The sequence below is a fragment of the Priapulus caudatus genome, unplaced genomic scaffold, assembly GCF_000485595.1.
Source record: "Priapulus caudatus unplaced genomic scaffold, Priapulus_caudatus-5.0.1 Scaffold165, whole genome shotgun sequence".
Classification (NCBI taxonomy): Eukaryota; Metazoa; Priapulida; class Priapulimorpha; order Priapulimorphida; family Priapulidae; genus Priapulus; species Priapulus caudatus.
Window position 1 is genome coordinate 10,870 of NW_014577226.1, and position 17,662 is coordinate 28,531.

Consider the following 17,662-nt stretch of genomic DNA (forward strand, 5'->3'; position numbering starts at 1 on the left):
AGATGAAGGTTCTGTAAGGGTCACTAGATATAAAGATTCTACGTGGATTGACTGGATATAAAGGTTCTGTAAGGGCGACTGGATATAAAGGTTATGTAGGTATGATTAGATAGATAGAAAGCTTCTGTAGGGATGACTGGATAAATGTTCTGTAGGAATGACGAAATAAGGTACTGGATGACCAGGAAGAAGTTCAAGAAGTTCTAGGACAATGTGACACAAACTACAAATACACATTGTACTGCACTGTATTACTCTGAAATATTTGTTTGTAAGATAGCTGTATTATTATTATTAATATTATTATTATTGTTGTCGTCGTATATCACTGTCATTTGTATAATTACTGTAAATAAAAATTATGTATGTAACGTATGTTTTTTATGTAGGTATTTTGTGTGTATGTAACGTTCAGTATTTAGGTCTGGAAACCTTGTGCATTAGTTCTTGTACTCTTTTTGTCAAGACAGGTGTAGCTGGTACTAACGAGATTAGCTCTATTACTTATGCTGATAGGGTCTATGTCCCCCAGGGTGGGTACGGTCCGGTATACCGGAACGTACCCTGGTACTAAATACTACTATCTAATATGCCGGACCGTACCTCGCCCAATCCACTAATGAGTCTTGGTGAGTCGCCTATGCCTAACCCTAACCCTAACCCTAACACTAACCATATCAGCTAGATAGTTACCAGGGTACGTTCCGGCAGTATCCTGGGGGACATAGACCCTATCAGCATTACTTGTACATACTTGCTTATATTAGGCTGTGGCTGCAGGCTGCGAGAGAGTGAAGGGCTATAGTACTAGAGCTATAACGATATATGATGTAGCGAGACTAATACAGTTAGTTCTCATTAGGAGTTTTTCGTCGTCGTTTGCGAATTATCGGCACGTGCGTTTGTGAAACATGCTCCACGATCTAGTTAAAACAATAAAGCTGCCACGGACATAAATTCCACCACTTTAATTGACGCGTTAACTTAACATTTACTGTATGCTGCCGCGAGTGGCGTGCCCACGTCGATTAACACGTAACAAACAAGAACGCACAATGTTGCGACTTAGTTGCTACTCGGAACAATGCGAAATAACCTCGCCCACACAAAATGAAAAGCTTTGTGAGATTTCTCTTGCATGCGTGCGTGATAACACAGCATTAGCAGAGTCTACTGGTGACGCAGGCTGTGAAAGCTGGACTATACCTAGTCGCATGATGTAGCACGGCACACTTCATGCGAAACACAATTCACCTATGCAGCTGTACACGCACGGTGGCTAATATAACCGGTCACATTATGATAAATGCAATGATCTCATTACGCCGCCACGTCGCTAAGTGCTGCATACGAATCAAATTGCAGCAATGGCTTCTCTTTTTCTCTCTCTCTCTCTCCTTTCTCCTCTCCCCCTCTCTCTCCCTTTCTATCTCTCTCATGTTCTCTCGCTCACTCGCTAGCTCACCTACTCTAGTGGGCTTGCCCTTTCTTTCTCTCGAAAGCATCTTTGTACCACCGCCGCAGCTGGAAAACCAATGCTTGAGTGTTGTGATTAACTCTCTAATGCAGGAAGCTGAAATAGGCAGCAATTAAATAGCTTTGCGTGCATTACTCTCGGCGAGACGGCCAAACAACGACAAGGTTACTCTAGACGAAAGAAACCGCTTGATGTGAATGCTCCTCACTGACATGAGAGACATCTTCCCGTCTTTGTCGAGCAACACACACTTACATTCTTACAGGGAGGTTGCAATCGATATGATAACAAAAAGGACTTGGATATCTTGCAAACATATTTCCGTGCCTAGATCAGTGTGGTTAATGCTGCCATGATCACATCATGAGAATATTGCCTGCATGCCCATGAGCCGAATGGTTACGAACAGAAATAATCTACCTATATTATCAGGAGTTAATAATGACAAATTAATCATTTGACAATTTGTCATTATTAACTCCTGATATTATCAAAAACTGCTTACAGAAGCATTGTTTACCGGCTTTTCTTGAAACAGACGTAAAATACTCACTAAATGAACACTGTGTAATAGTAAATTAGCATCACTCAGTAACAAAATCGCTCAAAATTAGTGTAAAAGGACTAATGATACTGTCCACTGCCACCTTTGTAGGTTACCATCCCACGATACAATGCATCTCTGAAAGCACCACGTTATAACAACGCTGTATAACGGAGGTTTCGCCTAGTGGACAAGCCGCAGGAACATATCTTCTCTGTTAAACGAGTTTCGATGGTATTTGCAGACAAATTGTTGCTAATAGCGCATGAAACGGTGGGTATGCTTGCACTTGTCACTGCAACAGTGACCGCGACACGTGCAGAAAGTGCCTTAATTGGCTTACGAACATTGACGAATGTGACCTACAAACAGCGCCACCTGCACATTTACACAAATAATCAACTTGCACAACAACACATTGTGGGACTGATTGCGTTCATGATTCGGGTACACCCTATACTGTAAAAACGGATACAGAAAGAGACAGAAATTGGCATTTCACATCACCTACGGTGCTCCCAGCTCGGGCCAGAACCCTGCCCACTGATGATTTCAAGAGCCTGCATGGGACACTTAAGCCGTCAGCTTGCAGCACGTGTAGCAGTGTAGGGAAATTTGTTGTCCAGTCGAATTCAGACCAAATGAATATACTTATATGGTATGAAGCTGGGTATGTGTACATGTACCCAAAAATGCAAATTTCGCTCCCCTGAGCGCTGTTAAGTTACAGCAATCCGTGCGCCGCCGTGTGCTGGAGTTGCTCGCGTGGATGAACTATGGCCTGCATCTCTCGATGAAGCGAGGGTAGAGGCACACGTCACGGATGTGAGGGCGGTTGAGCAGCCACGTTAGGAAGCGCTCCAATCCCAACCCATACCCACCGTGAGGGCAGCTACCGTACTTACGCTGCAACGATAAACGCTCCGCTCTAAATGATGTTACCACAACACGCCAAAGGCAAGAGGATTTAGTTCATTAAATAATCAGTAAACAATGCCAGCATCAACATCAGCAACAACATCCCCACCACCAAGGACGATGACGATGACAATGACAACAATTAGATTTGACAATATGGAACTATAATATGCACATGATTAACCAAATGGTAATTTCCTCCTCAAATTGAGATTTTTGTGAGAAGTCTAAAGGCAATGATACCAAAGGCAAAGGCAAAGGCAAAGGCAAATGTTGCCAACACAGTTAAACAAATTGTTATGCAGTGTTGCATAAAACAACACTGCGTGTTGAAAGGTGTCACAGGAAATATACGAAGTATCTGTACAATAATGCTCTATGTCCTACAACACTGTTTAATCTATGCTATCAGTAATTAATGTGTTGAACAGCATTGACAACATTGGTTTAACTGAGACCTACACCAGTACGTCTAACAACATCACATGCACAACAGCAAGTAACTTTGCAACAACAAAGCCTGTTGTTTCTGAAACCAAAACAAAGCCGTTGCACAAGCCCTCATTCCGCTAATAGACCCAAACAGACAATAAATTAAATCAGGGCGAGTGTAGTTGAGATTCGCGTGGTAAAATAATGACCGCTGTCGACCTACCTGGTCAGTGTACCAGTAGTATGGCGTTGGGTCGATGCCCTCACGTTCATAGCCCTTCATCAGCTCATCATACTTCCATGAACGCATCGATCCGCCGACAATCTCTCCCACGTTCGGCATAAGCACGTCCACCTAGATGGCAAAACAAGCAGGTGATAACACCGGAGACAATGCTAAATAATGCCAGCTTTATACACCGCACCTCTAACGCATTCCATACCCCCGCCACCCCAAATCGATACTTAAATATGTGCTTTTGCAGTGCATTCTGGTTTACCTGCGCAGCAAAATTATCAGGCAATAACACAGGCTTTATATGCCATCCAATCCATCTACTATCCACCTCCCAGATCAAATGAACACTGAAGTAATAACACTGGCGTTGGCCCCACCACCCTATCACTTAATTCTGAATTTATCACATGATCAAGTAATAATACCAGATTCATACACTGCCCTGCCTCCCACCCACTACTTGAACTGAGCAAATAATTGGACAATAATACCAGCTTCGGCCACCACCCCACCTCTGTCCTACTGCTCCAAATCGATCGCTAGACATATACACGCCAGACTTTTGCAGTGTGTTGCAATTTTTCATTGAGCTGTTTTTGGCCAAGTGTTCCTATAGGCGTACAGGAGGTTGGTACTTTAGGTCAGATGCAGAACCAGTAAAAAAGAGATTTTGATGCCTGTTGCACCTATAAAAATCTTATAGGGTGGAAATCCCTCGTCAAATTTGAAACTTCTTGCTTGAAATTCCAAAGGTTTTGTAGGAATGTACTAAATCATTGGACAAAGATTTAAAAGGGTTAATAAATGTGGATTGCTAATGCCTAATGCTTCGAATGAATGTACAAGGTAATTATTGAGATTTTTTATGGATAATACTTAAAAATAGGTCTAAACAATGTGAGTGGGTAGATAAACAATAACGAAACACTGCGTCTTCGCATGAAAGCGTTGCAATGCTCGACTGCTAGCGCCCTCTACTGGAGTTAAAACACTTAAATGAGTAACTAACGTCACCAAACTTGAAACCATCACCAAGCTTGAGACTACCCTCAGATCCGCCGCATGTCCAGTCCCACAGCAACAACCCACAACAGTACAATACCACCCACAGACGACTGGGTACGTTGTGATCATCAGGTAATTGTTGTAAGGACAGCCAAATAAATTATAACATCCAAGGATCGCATTGGAAGCAACTAAAGCAACAACTGTTTAACAGCTCGCACAAAAAATAAGACAAGCACCAGAGACCTTTCTCTCCACAACATGCAATATTTCTACTAATGACAGCGTTTCGACGTAAAACACAACCCGACATAACCGCATAACCAACTTTGAGTGACGCCACTCGATCTGATAGCAAATGGCTTGCATAAGCTCATGCAAGAACGAGTCGTGTTACTTCTTATATTAATACTTACAGACTCGGTCACGCGGTTGTCCTCTGGGCAGCGGGGCATGTAGAAGGCCTTGATCTCAGCTGGAAATCTGCACAGGAGGATTGGCTGCAAGGCATAGCAAACAAATCACAACATTGACCAATTACATTCGCTTCATCTCAGCTCACAGCAGACATGGCTGAATTTTGACAACTTGTCGTGCCTACCTTGTAGATGGCCAATCATTCACCAATATTATCACCCACTGACCACACTGTGTTACTAACTTCAGGAAGTCATGTGCCCCTTTTGGCTTTGCCCTTGGGTAACATGACTTCGCTTGTCTAGACAAATCATCGTGTCTCCCTCCTACAAGGGCAATAACTGCACAATATCTCCTACCAATTACACCCGCGTTTCATTACTTCGCAAACGGAAGTTTTTCCTTCAAGAACAGGAGCAAGCAGGAATCTTTCTGCAGGCAGGAAGGCAAGTGGGAAGACCTTTTGGTAGGTGCGATAAACGTTGATAGGTGCGCGTAGGAAGACCTTACCTCGTTGATCTTATCAGTCATCTGCCTCTCTGGGCCCTCTGGTATGTCCTGTAATACAGATGATCGATGAACGAAACCTCAACGGATATCATACAATGAATAAATGCAAATTAGGATACCAATATAAAACGGGCAGCACTGGTAGGCACATTACAGAACGTCCACGTGGCGCTGTGAGGTTATCTCCTACTCTTAAAGCATCAGACTGGTTATCTGTTTAAGCAGCGACTACGACAAACAATACATCTACACGTGAGCAGACATGACGTGATGTTCAAATAATGCCAGTGTACTAATCAGAAATACAGTACAAACTACTTTTGAGCAATGTCGCACAATCAAATAGCAAAAGACTTGAATAAGCTCATGTATGTCATTGATAAGAGCTTACGTCTCCAAATTCGTAGAAGCTGCCATCCTCCTTCGTGATGTTGTTTTCTCTGAGGTATTCGATGGCGTCTGTGTAGTTCATACGCTTAAATGGTCGCTTAGGCGTCACAAATCCCTGCAAGAAAGTAACCATAAGAAAGGTCCATACTGCCTCATCGATCGCCATGCTAGTCAACATCTCATCTAACACTTTTTCTCTATATTCTACTATATTCTATATGAGTTTATAGAATATTCCGAAACACAGCCTACAAATTGCAGCCCCCTACAGGAACCGAACTACACTTGTTAAATTGATTGAATCTAGATTCCTGGAAAATTGATGCATGAAAAATATTTGAAACAAGAATTATGTTTGTAATATGACAATCTTTATGCACCAATCCATAGCTTTACTTGCACATTAACTTTTTATTATAGTACATCACAATGCATTAGTTTTTATATACAATGCACGTCCACATAGACGCCATGGCATAAATGGGCTGCTAGACAGATGGGTGAGCATACCGGGTTCAGATCGTGGACGAGGTGAGCGAACGGTGACTTGAGCACGCGATCTGTGACGTCACACACGAGGTCTTCCAGCCGGGTGAGCAGATCCTCAAAGTTGATGAAGGGACACTCCGCCTCAACGTGCGTGTACCTGCGCACGAACGTAGCCATGTATATTACTGTATATTAGATCCGTGTACCTACGCACGAACATAACCATGTATACCTATATTACTGTATATTAGATCCGTGTACCTACGCACAAACGTAGCCATGTATACCTATATTACTGTATATTAGATCCGTGTACCTACGCACGAACATAACCATGTATACCTATATTACTGTATATTAGATCCGTGTACCTACGCACGAACATAACCATGTATACCTACATTCCTGTATGAGACCCGTGACCTACGCACAAACGAGCCCCTGTCATGACTATATACGTATAATTAGATCCGTCGTACCTACGCTTCTAACAGCGCGTAGCCCCTGTATACCTACTATTCCTGATCCTTAGATCCGTGTCCTACCCGAACATCACCCATGTATCCTATATACTGTATAAGATCCTGTACCTACCGCACCTCGACCACGTAGCATGATACCCTATATACTCGTATATTAGATCCGTTACTACGACACAAACTAGCCATTTATACCTAATAGTATATTAGATGCGTGTACCTACGCACAAACGTAGTCATGTATACCTATATTACTGTATATTAGATCCGTGTACCTACGCACGAACATAACCATGTATACCTATATTACCATATATTAGATCCGTGTACCTACGCACGAACGTAGCCATGTATACCTATATTACTGTATATTAGATCCGTGTACCTACGCACGAACGTAGCCATGTATACCTATATTACCGTATACTAGATCCGTGTACCTATGCACGAACGTAGCCATGTATACATATATTACTGTATATTAGATGCATGTACCTACGCACGAACGTAGCCATGTATACCTATATTACTGTATATTAGATGCATGTACCTACGCACGTGCTGCTACCACTAATGTACATAGACTACATAACTGTACATAGATCCTGCATACATTTTGGGGGGAAATCAACCACCCTTATCACTTGGCAAATGTGACGTTATTATCGATATATTTTAGAGGACGCGACGGTTTGCATGACATACTCCGCTAAGTGACGCCGCGTTCGTGACAACTCTGCCCGGTAGGACTGAGCCACGCAGAAGACATCTCCAAGACCAGGTATGACCGTCTCCAAGTACAGCTGAGATGACTGAGTCAAGTAGGACTGAAAAGATACATGAACCTAGTCATCACACGGCCACCACTATATAATACTAACACAGTATTATGCTCCCTGTGACATGCCCCCTCTGTAGGAAAGTGTTCACCACACAGAATTCAATACCTTCGACATTCAAACATAATTCAATTACCTCCTCTCCAAAGTAGTCAAATTTAAATAATGTCGATCCTCCTTCACATTGCGTCTGTACCATTGTCGGAGGAGTGACCTGTTTGTGCAAAGTAATGTTTGCTTTGGTTATTCAGTACAAGACACCGAATAGGAGCAATTCTGAAAAGTTGTTATAAATTCTCACATTGCAATCACAGCTATATACAACAAGACTCTAAATTACTGACTAACCTACCTGTAGACATATCTAGCTTTAACAGTTCTATATGAAATGATTAAATAACAACTCATTTATTTCACATTACTTTGGGAACATTAAAAACATTTTAGTTACATGAGTCAATAATTTACCACTTACCTCAAAGTAACCTCTCTCAAAGTAGTGCGATCGGAAACACTGAGTCACCACAGATCGTGCCTTCAATATTTTTGACACCTGAGTATCACATAATAAAGAAAAATATTATGTACTGCTTAGACACAGAAAAAACTTACACCAACAGGGGTCGAAATTTGCTAAAAAAAAAACACTTGCGCATGCCACAAGTTAGGTTAAACAATTACTTGTGCCAAGAGATTTTTACTTGCACCTACCTCTGTTGCTCTCCAAACTGGCAGTACCCCTTCCCTTCCTCCCTGTATTAGATTATGATTTATTCTATGTCTTCTGTGTCTTCCTGCTCTGATTCAGAGTCAGTGTGACTGTCATCTTGTCAAACTGACAGAAATCAAAATACAATGGGTCTGACTTCTAAATACGTAAGTAGCCGGCATATTTTTGACTTGCGGCAGCCGCAAGTTGCTACAAAACATCGCTTGGGTTCGGTGAAAAACACGTGTTGCGCAATCACTATATAGCAAATTTCGACCCCTGACCGACTTTGCACCACCACCACCATCACTATCCGATAAGATATTATAAATCTCTCATGTTCTTACCACCTGTTTACCAAAGGGGGACTTTGCCAGGAACCTCAAAAGATTAACGAAGATGAACAAGTTACTCAGCAGTGGCACCAGCAGTAGTAGTAGTAGTAGTAGACCAGTCAGGTATATTAGATGTAAAGGTGATATTAGGAAGTAAAGCGATAAAGTCAATGACGCTGAAGCTCAAGGAAGCCTATATATGCTTAGGCGAGAATTTTTTATTTTGTTGGTTTATAGATCCGCCGACCCGAATTTTCAAGAAAAACGAAAAAAAATAAAAATTGAAAATCTGTATTTTTTTATTCCCGCCGACCTTTTCTCTGAGAAATATGAATTAAAAAAATTTAAATGTAAAAAACAAAAACATTTCATAAACAAACAGTTTATAATAAAAGTAAAAATAATTACAAGTTGAGTTTTGTTTTCATTTAGTTTTCTTAAATTACTTTAATATCATGTATAACAGTATTACTGTATTTTGACTTGTTTGATCTGACATCTGATTTTTTTTTTTTTTTACTTTACCGAGTCAACAACAACAACAAAAATTCTGTAAACCAACAAAATAAAAAATGGTGGCCTTACTGTATCTCCGCGGAGCATGATGTGTCGATTATCTAGCTGAACATCGATGTGCGACATCTGAAACAGAAGCGGAGAAACTGAGGTGTTTCCGTGCCGTACTACACCAACAACACATTAAATTCTCTCAAAGCAAGGCCCAATCCAGAGCCAATGCTTACATTACATCAGACCAGTATAATAAGAAAGCGTTCGGTTGCAGCAGTTCAAACTACCACGAACCATTCTTGTTCTTACATCGAAACATCTGAACGTAACAGGGCAGCATGGCCGCGTGTCGTTGAGAGTTCATCTGCTTACCTCGTTGACAAGGTTGTCAGCGCCACCTGCAGGTGATCCTGCCACCAATTCCCAGTAGTCAACCTGCATTTCATGCCCTCCTGGAGCCTGCAAAAAGAGGCAGCACACACAAACATCAAAACACGGCCACTGTCGTTACTTTGCGGCTAGAGTATCCCTGCATCTTGTTAACATTACACAGGGTTCTTTCAACGCATTTAACGCTGTTTTTTTAGGCCGGGTTCAACATGCCTTCTACGTGCCCCGGTAGCACAGTAGCAACACAGAAGCCATGTAGCAGTGCCGGCACTTACGGACTTGCCCTCGGGGACCTGCTTGATGATCCCGTACAGGCAGACGGTGGCCTCGGTAGACAGGATTAGCGCATCGTAGGTCTGACACAGCAGGTCGGTCAGCACACACTGCAGGTAACCTGTGCCATCGCGTAGAACGATGAACATCATGGCCTTGCCTGCAACCGAGCATCATGTTACACATCATGGACATGAAAATCATTGACACGTCCTGTTACACTGCGTTTGAAATGTTACACCACGTCTGTCACAGAATCGTAAGTCTAATGTCATTGTGCATGGGGGTGTCACAATGCGCCTGTCACGTTACACCGTATTTGAAACATTACGCCACATTTGTCACGAAATCATAAGCCTAATGTAACCGTGCATGGACGTGTCACAATGGACCTGTTACGTTACACTACGTTTGAAACGTTACACCTGCGTTTGTTACATTACACCAGAACTGTCACTGAATTATGACCATAACGTAACCGTGCACGAATACATAACACCGTGTTTAAAACAGTAAACTGTGTTTATCACGCTAGAGTACACCAGTAACAGAATCACGAGTGTAATGTTACCATACACGGACACACCGCATCACGTTTATTACATTAAATATAATTTCTCACATCAAAAACTCATGGGTTCAAGGTAACGACGTATGTAGTATGTACACATGGCACCGTGTTTGGCACGTTACACCATCATTGCCACAGAATCACGAGCATAATTCACAAAGAGTGTGTAACGTTACCTCGTGTTTGTCATATTATACCACGTTTTGGAGAAGTTTGCAGTGAAACAGATGGTCGCTTAATACGCTGTCACATTACCTTGCCTTCTCAGCCTGTGTACCCAGCCGTAAACTTTAACTCTCGTATCACGATGCTTGTCTCCATCTCTGATCTTAATCTACACAGAGAGGAAGGAATGCATGATTTATTTCCATTGGCGCAGCTTTTCCACTATCTGCCCAGTATGAACATTTAAAGATGCACGATGAATTAGTGCTAGTCAGGGTTAGGGTTAAGGATAGGATTAGGGTTAGGGATAGAGTTAGTGTTATGGTTAGAGCTAGACTCCGAATTTGGGTTAATAATACGATTTGGAGTTATGGTTAGAGTTAGGATTGGAGGCAATTTCGAGCCAGGGGTAGGGTTAATGTTAAGGGTGAGCTTAGGCAGAATGATACTCTTATTATCGAGGCAGATAATGGAACAGTATTTCAGCCAGCTGCAGCATCTTGAAACAAACACTTTGCAACACGCGTGTCTATTAGAATTCACATTGTAATAGGTAACTGTAGAGTAGACCTCATTTAATCCCATGTACCTCCATTGCTGTAGGAAGACTTGCGTCCTCCTTGATCACAATTTTTTTGGCTTCTTCCAGATTCTTTTCTCTGCGCTCAGCATCTTCAGCCTGTAAATGGGTAGTGCACATCTGGTGGTCAACATTTGTTCCAATAGAAAAATTGATGTACAGGTTTAATTATTTATTACTGCATTTTGCTTGCTCCTTGAATAGTGATTGGGCAGCAAGTGTGTTACCTGTACAGCTAGATGTACCATTACACGACATCGCGATAGATAGCAGCTGCAAATAATACCTAATTGCAACCATTACAAATCATGCAGTAATCGACCTGACTCATTTATTGTGTAAGTGTGGGCACCTCTTTCTGCGCTTTCTTTTCTATCTTCTTCAGCTCCTGTTGAAATAACTTCTTGGCTTTCTTCAGCTGTGATTGTGACACTGGGGTAAACGTATTCTGAAACATCACAAATTTATCAATTCCACAAACATATTTAAACAGCGTAGGTGTGATTACGGTGCTAATCTCAAGTTCTTCTTATCACCAACTGTTCTATAATGTAATGTACTATCTTGTGTAGAGAGGGGGCCACCTGCCTATACATCTGGGTGAAGAAAAGATCTCTCAAAAAATGGCAAGTTGTTAGTGGTTGTTATTTTAATGGCAGTCAAAGATAGTGATAGACATACACCTGTAGAGTACTACAAATTAAGGTGTTACACACAACATAAATTAAACATGTATTTTATCGTCATATGCTCAATGCTAGATGAAGACAGGTCTACGTGATTATAATTTAATATAAATAAATACCAAATAAATCATTGAGCACATTTATTTATATGTATTTTACCATTCCATCAATTTTCACGTTGACGTGTATTGCCGGAAATGGTTCCTTTCCTACATGTAGCATAGCCTGAAACATCAACGTTGCATGGGCTAACTGTGCACATATCTACATTCTTATACAGATACTAAGGAGAATGTGGGGATGGATTATGAACACCCTAGAAAAACCAATAACAAACATCACTAGTGAGTTTATTTGTTGTGGAACATTCACGGCAGTAGAAGACTGGGATGTTCTAAGAACACCCAGAGATGGGACACTCAAGCACTGACCAGCTAATCCTGTGGCGAGATTAGAAAGACTGTACAAAGCCGAAGCCAGATCTCGGGAAGAGTATGATTGACGACCTATATGTTCTATCAGAATGATATGACAAACTGTGTTTTGATCCAAGGTGATGGTTTGGGGTTTTTACATCCTACATCTCAAATGTAAAAAAAACAATCATTGGAATTACTGGCTGTACTGGGAAATACTCACCTTTAGTACGGTTTTGAATGGCTTGGCTTCCGTACCATTGCCCGTTTCATCACATCCAGCTATGTCAGATGTGTAGAGTGTATCTGCTATTGTAAATAATAATATAAAGTAATTGCCCACAAATGTACGGTACACTATAGTACCGTACTGTGCTATTTCTATTTAGTGTTAGTGAAACTGATAATGAGTTATGTCATATATGCCATTCTAGTCCAGATCGAAATGTACATTTATTGATTGTTCGCGTAAAAGACAAACTGATGACAAACTAGGGTACGTAAAGGAAATCATGAAAAATTTCACCTATATAACTGTTTAACAATACACGTCGATAAACAGTGATCAATGATTGATTAGATATTAATGCCTTTCAGTACTACTTGTAGTTCACTAGTTGTACTACTAGCCTGTCTGGCTGTAGCATACGTAGTGAATATATCGTGACATGTGTCGTGACTGGAAGTGTTTGGAATAAAGAATCCCCATAAGCCTACTTAAACGGTGTTGCGTTGTTCTTGTGAACTGCACCTCACTACGAGTACGAGTACGAGACAGGCAGTAGCATTGGACCGCTACAACATGAAACGTGTTACAGTGTTACTACGTATTGTGGCTTTGTGCTTCCAATCGTATTACCTAAACCTGGTTATGCATACCTATACGAATCTTTCCAGTCTCCTCTGCTATGTCGCCCATTGTAGACGCTTTCAATAAACCAATTTATCAGTAACGGGTATTTATACGCGGAATATTGAATGAATGACGAAATCGCGATTCCACTCCACGTAACATGCAGGCGCACGGAACTGAACCACAGTGCTATTGGACGCTGGCGTCACCTAGTGAGAAATTTGTACATGTTCAGTGTTTCGAAATTCTGGACGATTACATACACATTTTTCATATAAAATCACTCGTATGTAGGTGCACTCCACCTTTAACGTATAATGTAAATTAAGTAATTTTCGTTTGGCAGATATTTGGCAGACTCAAACAGATATATTAACTTACCGTACTGGAAACGGAAATTCGAGAAGATAGCAGCTTATTATTGAGGTAAAATATTTATATTGGCGTTTTTATTGCAAACTCCTTGTGAGTACCGGGAATGTGCCCTCTATTTTAAATGTATAATTTAAATCATATAAAATCAATCTTATCTGTCAAATAATTGGCATGCGCGAGGCCGCGAACACATAACTTGCCCAATCTTACAGTCTAAGCAAATTAGTGTTTAAACACTGGAAAAGACATTTTCCTATGAATCTACTTACAGGCATGGGCGCAAATGCCATGGGGACACGGTGGACACATCCCCCCACTTTTCGAAGGGTGGGGACACAATATCAAATGCCCCCCAGGTTTTTGAACATGTGCTTCTGCGTAATTATATATAAGCCCATAGCTTCTATAATATTATTTTGTGCTTGTCTCCACTAAATGAAAAAAATAGAAAGTATAAAAAAATGACTCCCGATTGATAGCCTAATAGTGACCTGAATACAGGAACCGCGACCGTATACTGCTGCTAGGCACCCTAGGTAGGGGATATTGAAAGGATTGGCTAGTCTCGAGTTCCAGAATCTTGCCACACCATATCCGATCCTACAAGCATGTACATGGATTTAACGTAGACTTGTAATATGTAAGGCTAGTACGCGCGCGCTCGCTAGCTCTCCAGTAGCTATTGATATCTGTGGTAGATATATATATACATTCGTATATATCTTATATATACATTTCGTATATATTTACTACTATTGTACTATTATTTAGGTCGCACTGCACGCCTGAAACGGTGCTCGCGCATACGCACTAACATCCGAGAAGATTATAATATTTTGCAAAAATTATGAATTTAAAATGAAGAGGAATTTCAATTCAGAAATAGGAAGCAGACCTTTCATGTAAGTTCTCCACTGCATATACCAGTCTGTATATAACCTGAATACGTTACTTTTTTGGCGCATGCGCAATATCTCACCAGAGGAGTTTTATTTTGTGATGAAAATGCATTTAGTATGATCAGGAGGTATCTCAGCATCGATTTCTGTAATAAATTCTTATCAGTAGACCTGTGTCTATAATTAGGAGAGCGCCCTAGCCTGCAGGGTGCAAAAGTCCTACATCATCCCCGATCGCCCTTTCCCTTGTCTCCCTTGTCGCACGCTCCGCCTCCTTCTTTTTCCACCGCACCTAAGCTATCTTCCCTTCCGCCTTCCTTCAGTCACCCACCCCTCACTCCCTCAGCAAGCTATATTTACGTACTTTTCCTTTGGCCGTACTGCACGTCTGAAACGGTGCTCGCGCATGCGCAATATCTCCCGAGAAGAATAATATTTTGCAAATATTGTAAACTTAAAATGAAAAGGAGTTATCCTAGCATAGATTTATATAATAAAATTTCATCAGTAGACCTCACTTCAGAAATAGGAAGCAGCCCTTGCATGTAAGGTCCCCGGTGCACATACCATGCATGCAGTCACTAGATAACATGGCTACGTTGCTGTTTTAGCGCATGCGCAATATCTTACCAGAGGAGTTTTTTTTTATGAAAATGCATTTAGTATGGTCAGGGGGTATCTCAGCATCGCTTTCTGTAATAAATTAATATCAGTAGACCTGTGTTTATAATAAGGAGAGCGCCCTAGCATGTAGGGTGTAAAACTCCTACTTTATCCCCGCGCGCACTTTCCCTTGTCTCCCTTGTCGCACGCTCTGCCTCCTCCTTTTCTCCTCCTTCGCTCCCGCCCCTCGACTTTCTTCCCTGCCACCTTCCCTTAATTTCCCACCCCTCGCTCCCCCAGCAAGCTATATACGTGCTTTTCCTTTGGCCGTACTGCACGTCTGAAACAGTGCTCGCGCATGCGCAATATCTCCCGAGAAGAATAATATTTTGCAAACAATATGAATTTAAAATGAAGAGGGGTTATCCTAGCATAGATTTATATGTAAAGGTAAAGGTTAAACCACCATTGTCTGGTGTAACACCGCGGGATGTGATTGGTGAAGACTGTATCGAATTAACACAGCAAATTTTCTGAGTGGCTTATTTTTTCGAGTAGCGATCTAGAGCAGCTATCTCCTTCAGCTTTATTAATTTACATTTGAGTAATATTTTAATTACGAATAGAGTCGAATATGTGCATTTACTGCCATTTTTATGTCCTGCGAGCATTCGGATGGACTCTGTGAGAGCAACCAACCAAGGAGATGCCTAAAACTTTCGCTTTCGGGGTACCGTTGCACAGCTATATAGACGGAGTATCTGTATTTTATGTCAAGTGGTATCATCTACGATGCGTAGTGCTCCGGTATTTTCAACAGATCCCGGCACAGAAAATTTACAAGTTTCCGTTGACGAGCAATGTTGCTGAAAAACTGTACTTGTACGTATTATATCATTGAGCAAATCGTAGTTTCCAGGGAAGAGAAGCTCGCGAATAGACGCTGCGGCGTCTCGGGATGTGATCGAGCTTTATACAATTTACATGAAAAATATTTTCGTGCGAATTTCTTTGATATATTGACATGGGATGTACACATAAAAATCTGTCGCTAACATTCAGTGAACAGATGAATGGTAATGCTTGGCAACGGTAAGCGCGCGCGTGCCTGTAACCAGACAGGCTACAAAGTTGGGCACATAGGAGTGCGCGGCAGGTTAGCATTACGTGGATAAATGCATTGGAGCGATATAGTTGCGTGCGACGCGCACATCAATTTTAATGTTACTAACACTTTTGTTCACACTTTTTTCAAGCACCTGGTGCTAAATGTCTGGAATGTGTTATCGCAACTCATGCGCAGCAAGGCACGATGAAATGCCCGAGACGGAGGTGATATCAGCTGCATGGGCGCACTAGGTGTTCGTTCACAACCGACCAACACAATGTCTCCACGCTTCCTGCTCGCCTACGCTATGCTACACTAAAACACTCGTATTTAATGTTATAAAATTTTATCAGTAGACCTCACTTCAGAAATAGGAGGCAGACCTTGCACGTAAGCTCCCCGCTGCATATACCAGTCACTAGCTAACATGGCTTCGTTACTCTTTTAGCGAATGCGCAATATCTAACAAGAGGAGTTTTATTTTGTAATGTAAATGCATTTAGTATGGTCAGGGAGTATCTCAGCATCGATTTCTGTAATAAATTCTCTGTGGATCTGTGTTTATTATTAGGAGAGCGCCCTATCTTGTAGGGTGCAAAACTGCTACTTCATCCTCACCCGCCCTTCCCCTGGTCTCCCGTGTCCCACGCTCAGCCTCTTTTTCCTTTCGCCGCCCCTCAGCTATTTTCCTTACCGCCTTCTTTCCGTCTACTACCACTCTCTCCCTCAGCAAGCTATATAGCGTGCTTTTCTTTTAGCCGTACTGCACGACTGAAATGGTGCTCGCGCATGCGCAATATCTCCCGAGAAAAAAGATATATTTTGCAAACATTATGAATTTAAAATGAAGAGGGGTAATCCTAGCATAGATTTATATGATAAAATGCCATCAGTAGACCTCAATTCAGAAATAGGAAGCAGACCTTGCATGTAAAGTCCCCACTGCATATATCAGTCTGTATATAACCTGAATACGTTACTGTTTTGGCGCATGCGCAATGTCTTACCAGAGGAGTTTTATATTTTCATTTAAAATTCTGAATATTTTGTAAAAAATATTATTCTTTTGGGAGGCATATTGCTCCGTCATGTCCATGCGGAGCACGTTTCAGGCGTGCGAGTACAGCCTAAAGACAGAATACGTAATATTATAGGTTGGCTGAGGAGAGCAGGGGTGGGAGACTGAGCAATGCGGCAGGAAGATAGCCTAAGCGGGCGGTGAAAGAAAGAGGCTCGAGCTTTGCGACAAGCGAGACCAAGGGAAAGTGCCGCGCGGATGAAGTAGAGTTTTGCAGCCCTATACAGGCTAGGTGCGGCTCTCTCTTTTTTGTTTTTTTTTTCTTTTATATTTTTATCAACACACGTGCTATACACTGATAATATTATTACAGACACGTGCGCTCGGATCGTGCTGAGAACCCTGACCACTAAATGTAAACTAATTTCATCCC

At 41.6% G+C, this 17,662-nt stretch overlaps 1 protein-coding gene across 2 annotated transcripts; it reads right to left on the minus strand.

Moving 5' to 3' along the window:
* Nucleotides 1-949: 949 nt before the first annotated feature.
* On the minus strand, nt 950-13,407 carry LOC106806510 (asparagine--tRNA ligase, cytoplasmic-like). Of its 2 annotated transcripts, none has more exons than XM_014808479.1 (18): nt 13,253-13,407; nt 12,597-12,679; nt 12,117-12,182; nt 11,624-11,719; nt 11,281-11,370; nt 10,782-10,860; nt 9,958-10,115; nt 9,665-9,751; nt 9,368-9,424; nt 8,214-8,291; nt 7,875-7,952; nt 7,605-7,726; nt 6,442-6,577; nt 5,933-6,046; nt 5,542-5,589; nt 5,031-5,114; nt 3,595-3,726; nt 950-2,927 (listed from the first exon to the last, which is right to left on the minus strand). In XM_014808479.1, exons 1-18 carry the CDS (start codon nt 13,290-13,292, stop codon nt 2,796-2,798), a joined length of 1,680 nt encoding a protein of 559 aa, XP_014663965.1. In that variant the 5' UTR covers nt 13,293-13,407; the 3' UTR covers nt 950-2,795. The 2 variants fall into 2 exon arrangements, with proteins under 2 accessions (XP_014663965.1, XP_014663964.1); XM_014808478.1 differs by having other exon boundaries at nt 12,597-12,682.
* Nucleotides 13,408-17,662: the final 4,255 nt, after the last annotated feature.

Coding starts and splice junctions, on each gene's coding strand:
- LOC106806510 (XM_014808478.1), bottom strand. CDS start 13,292: ATGGGCGACATAGCAGAGGAGACTGGAAAGATTCGTATAG. Junction 7,727..7,874: donor TTGACTACTTTGGAGAGGAG/GTAATTGAATTA, acceptor GTATCTTTTCAG/TCCTACTTGACTCAGTCATC. Junction 2,928..3,594: donor ACTACTGGTACACTGACCAG/GTAGGTCGACAG, acceptor TTATCGTTGCAG/CGTAAGTACGGTAGCTGCCC.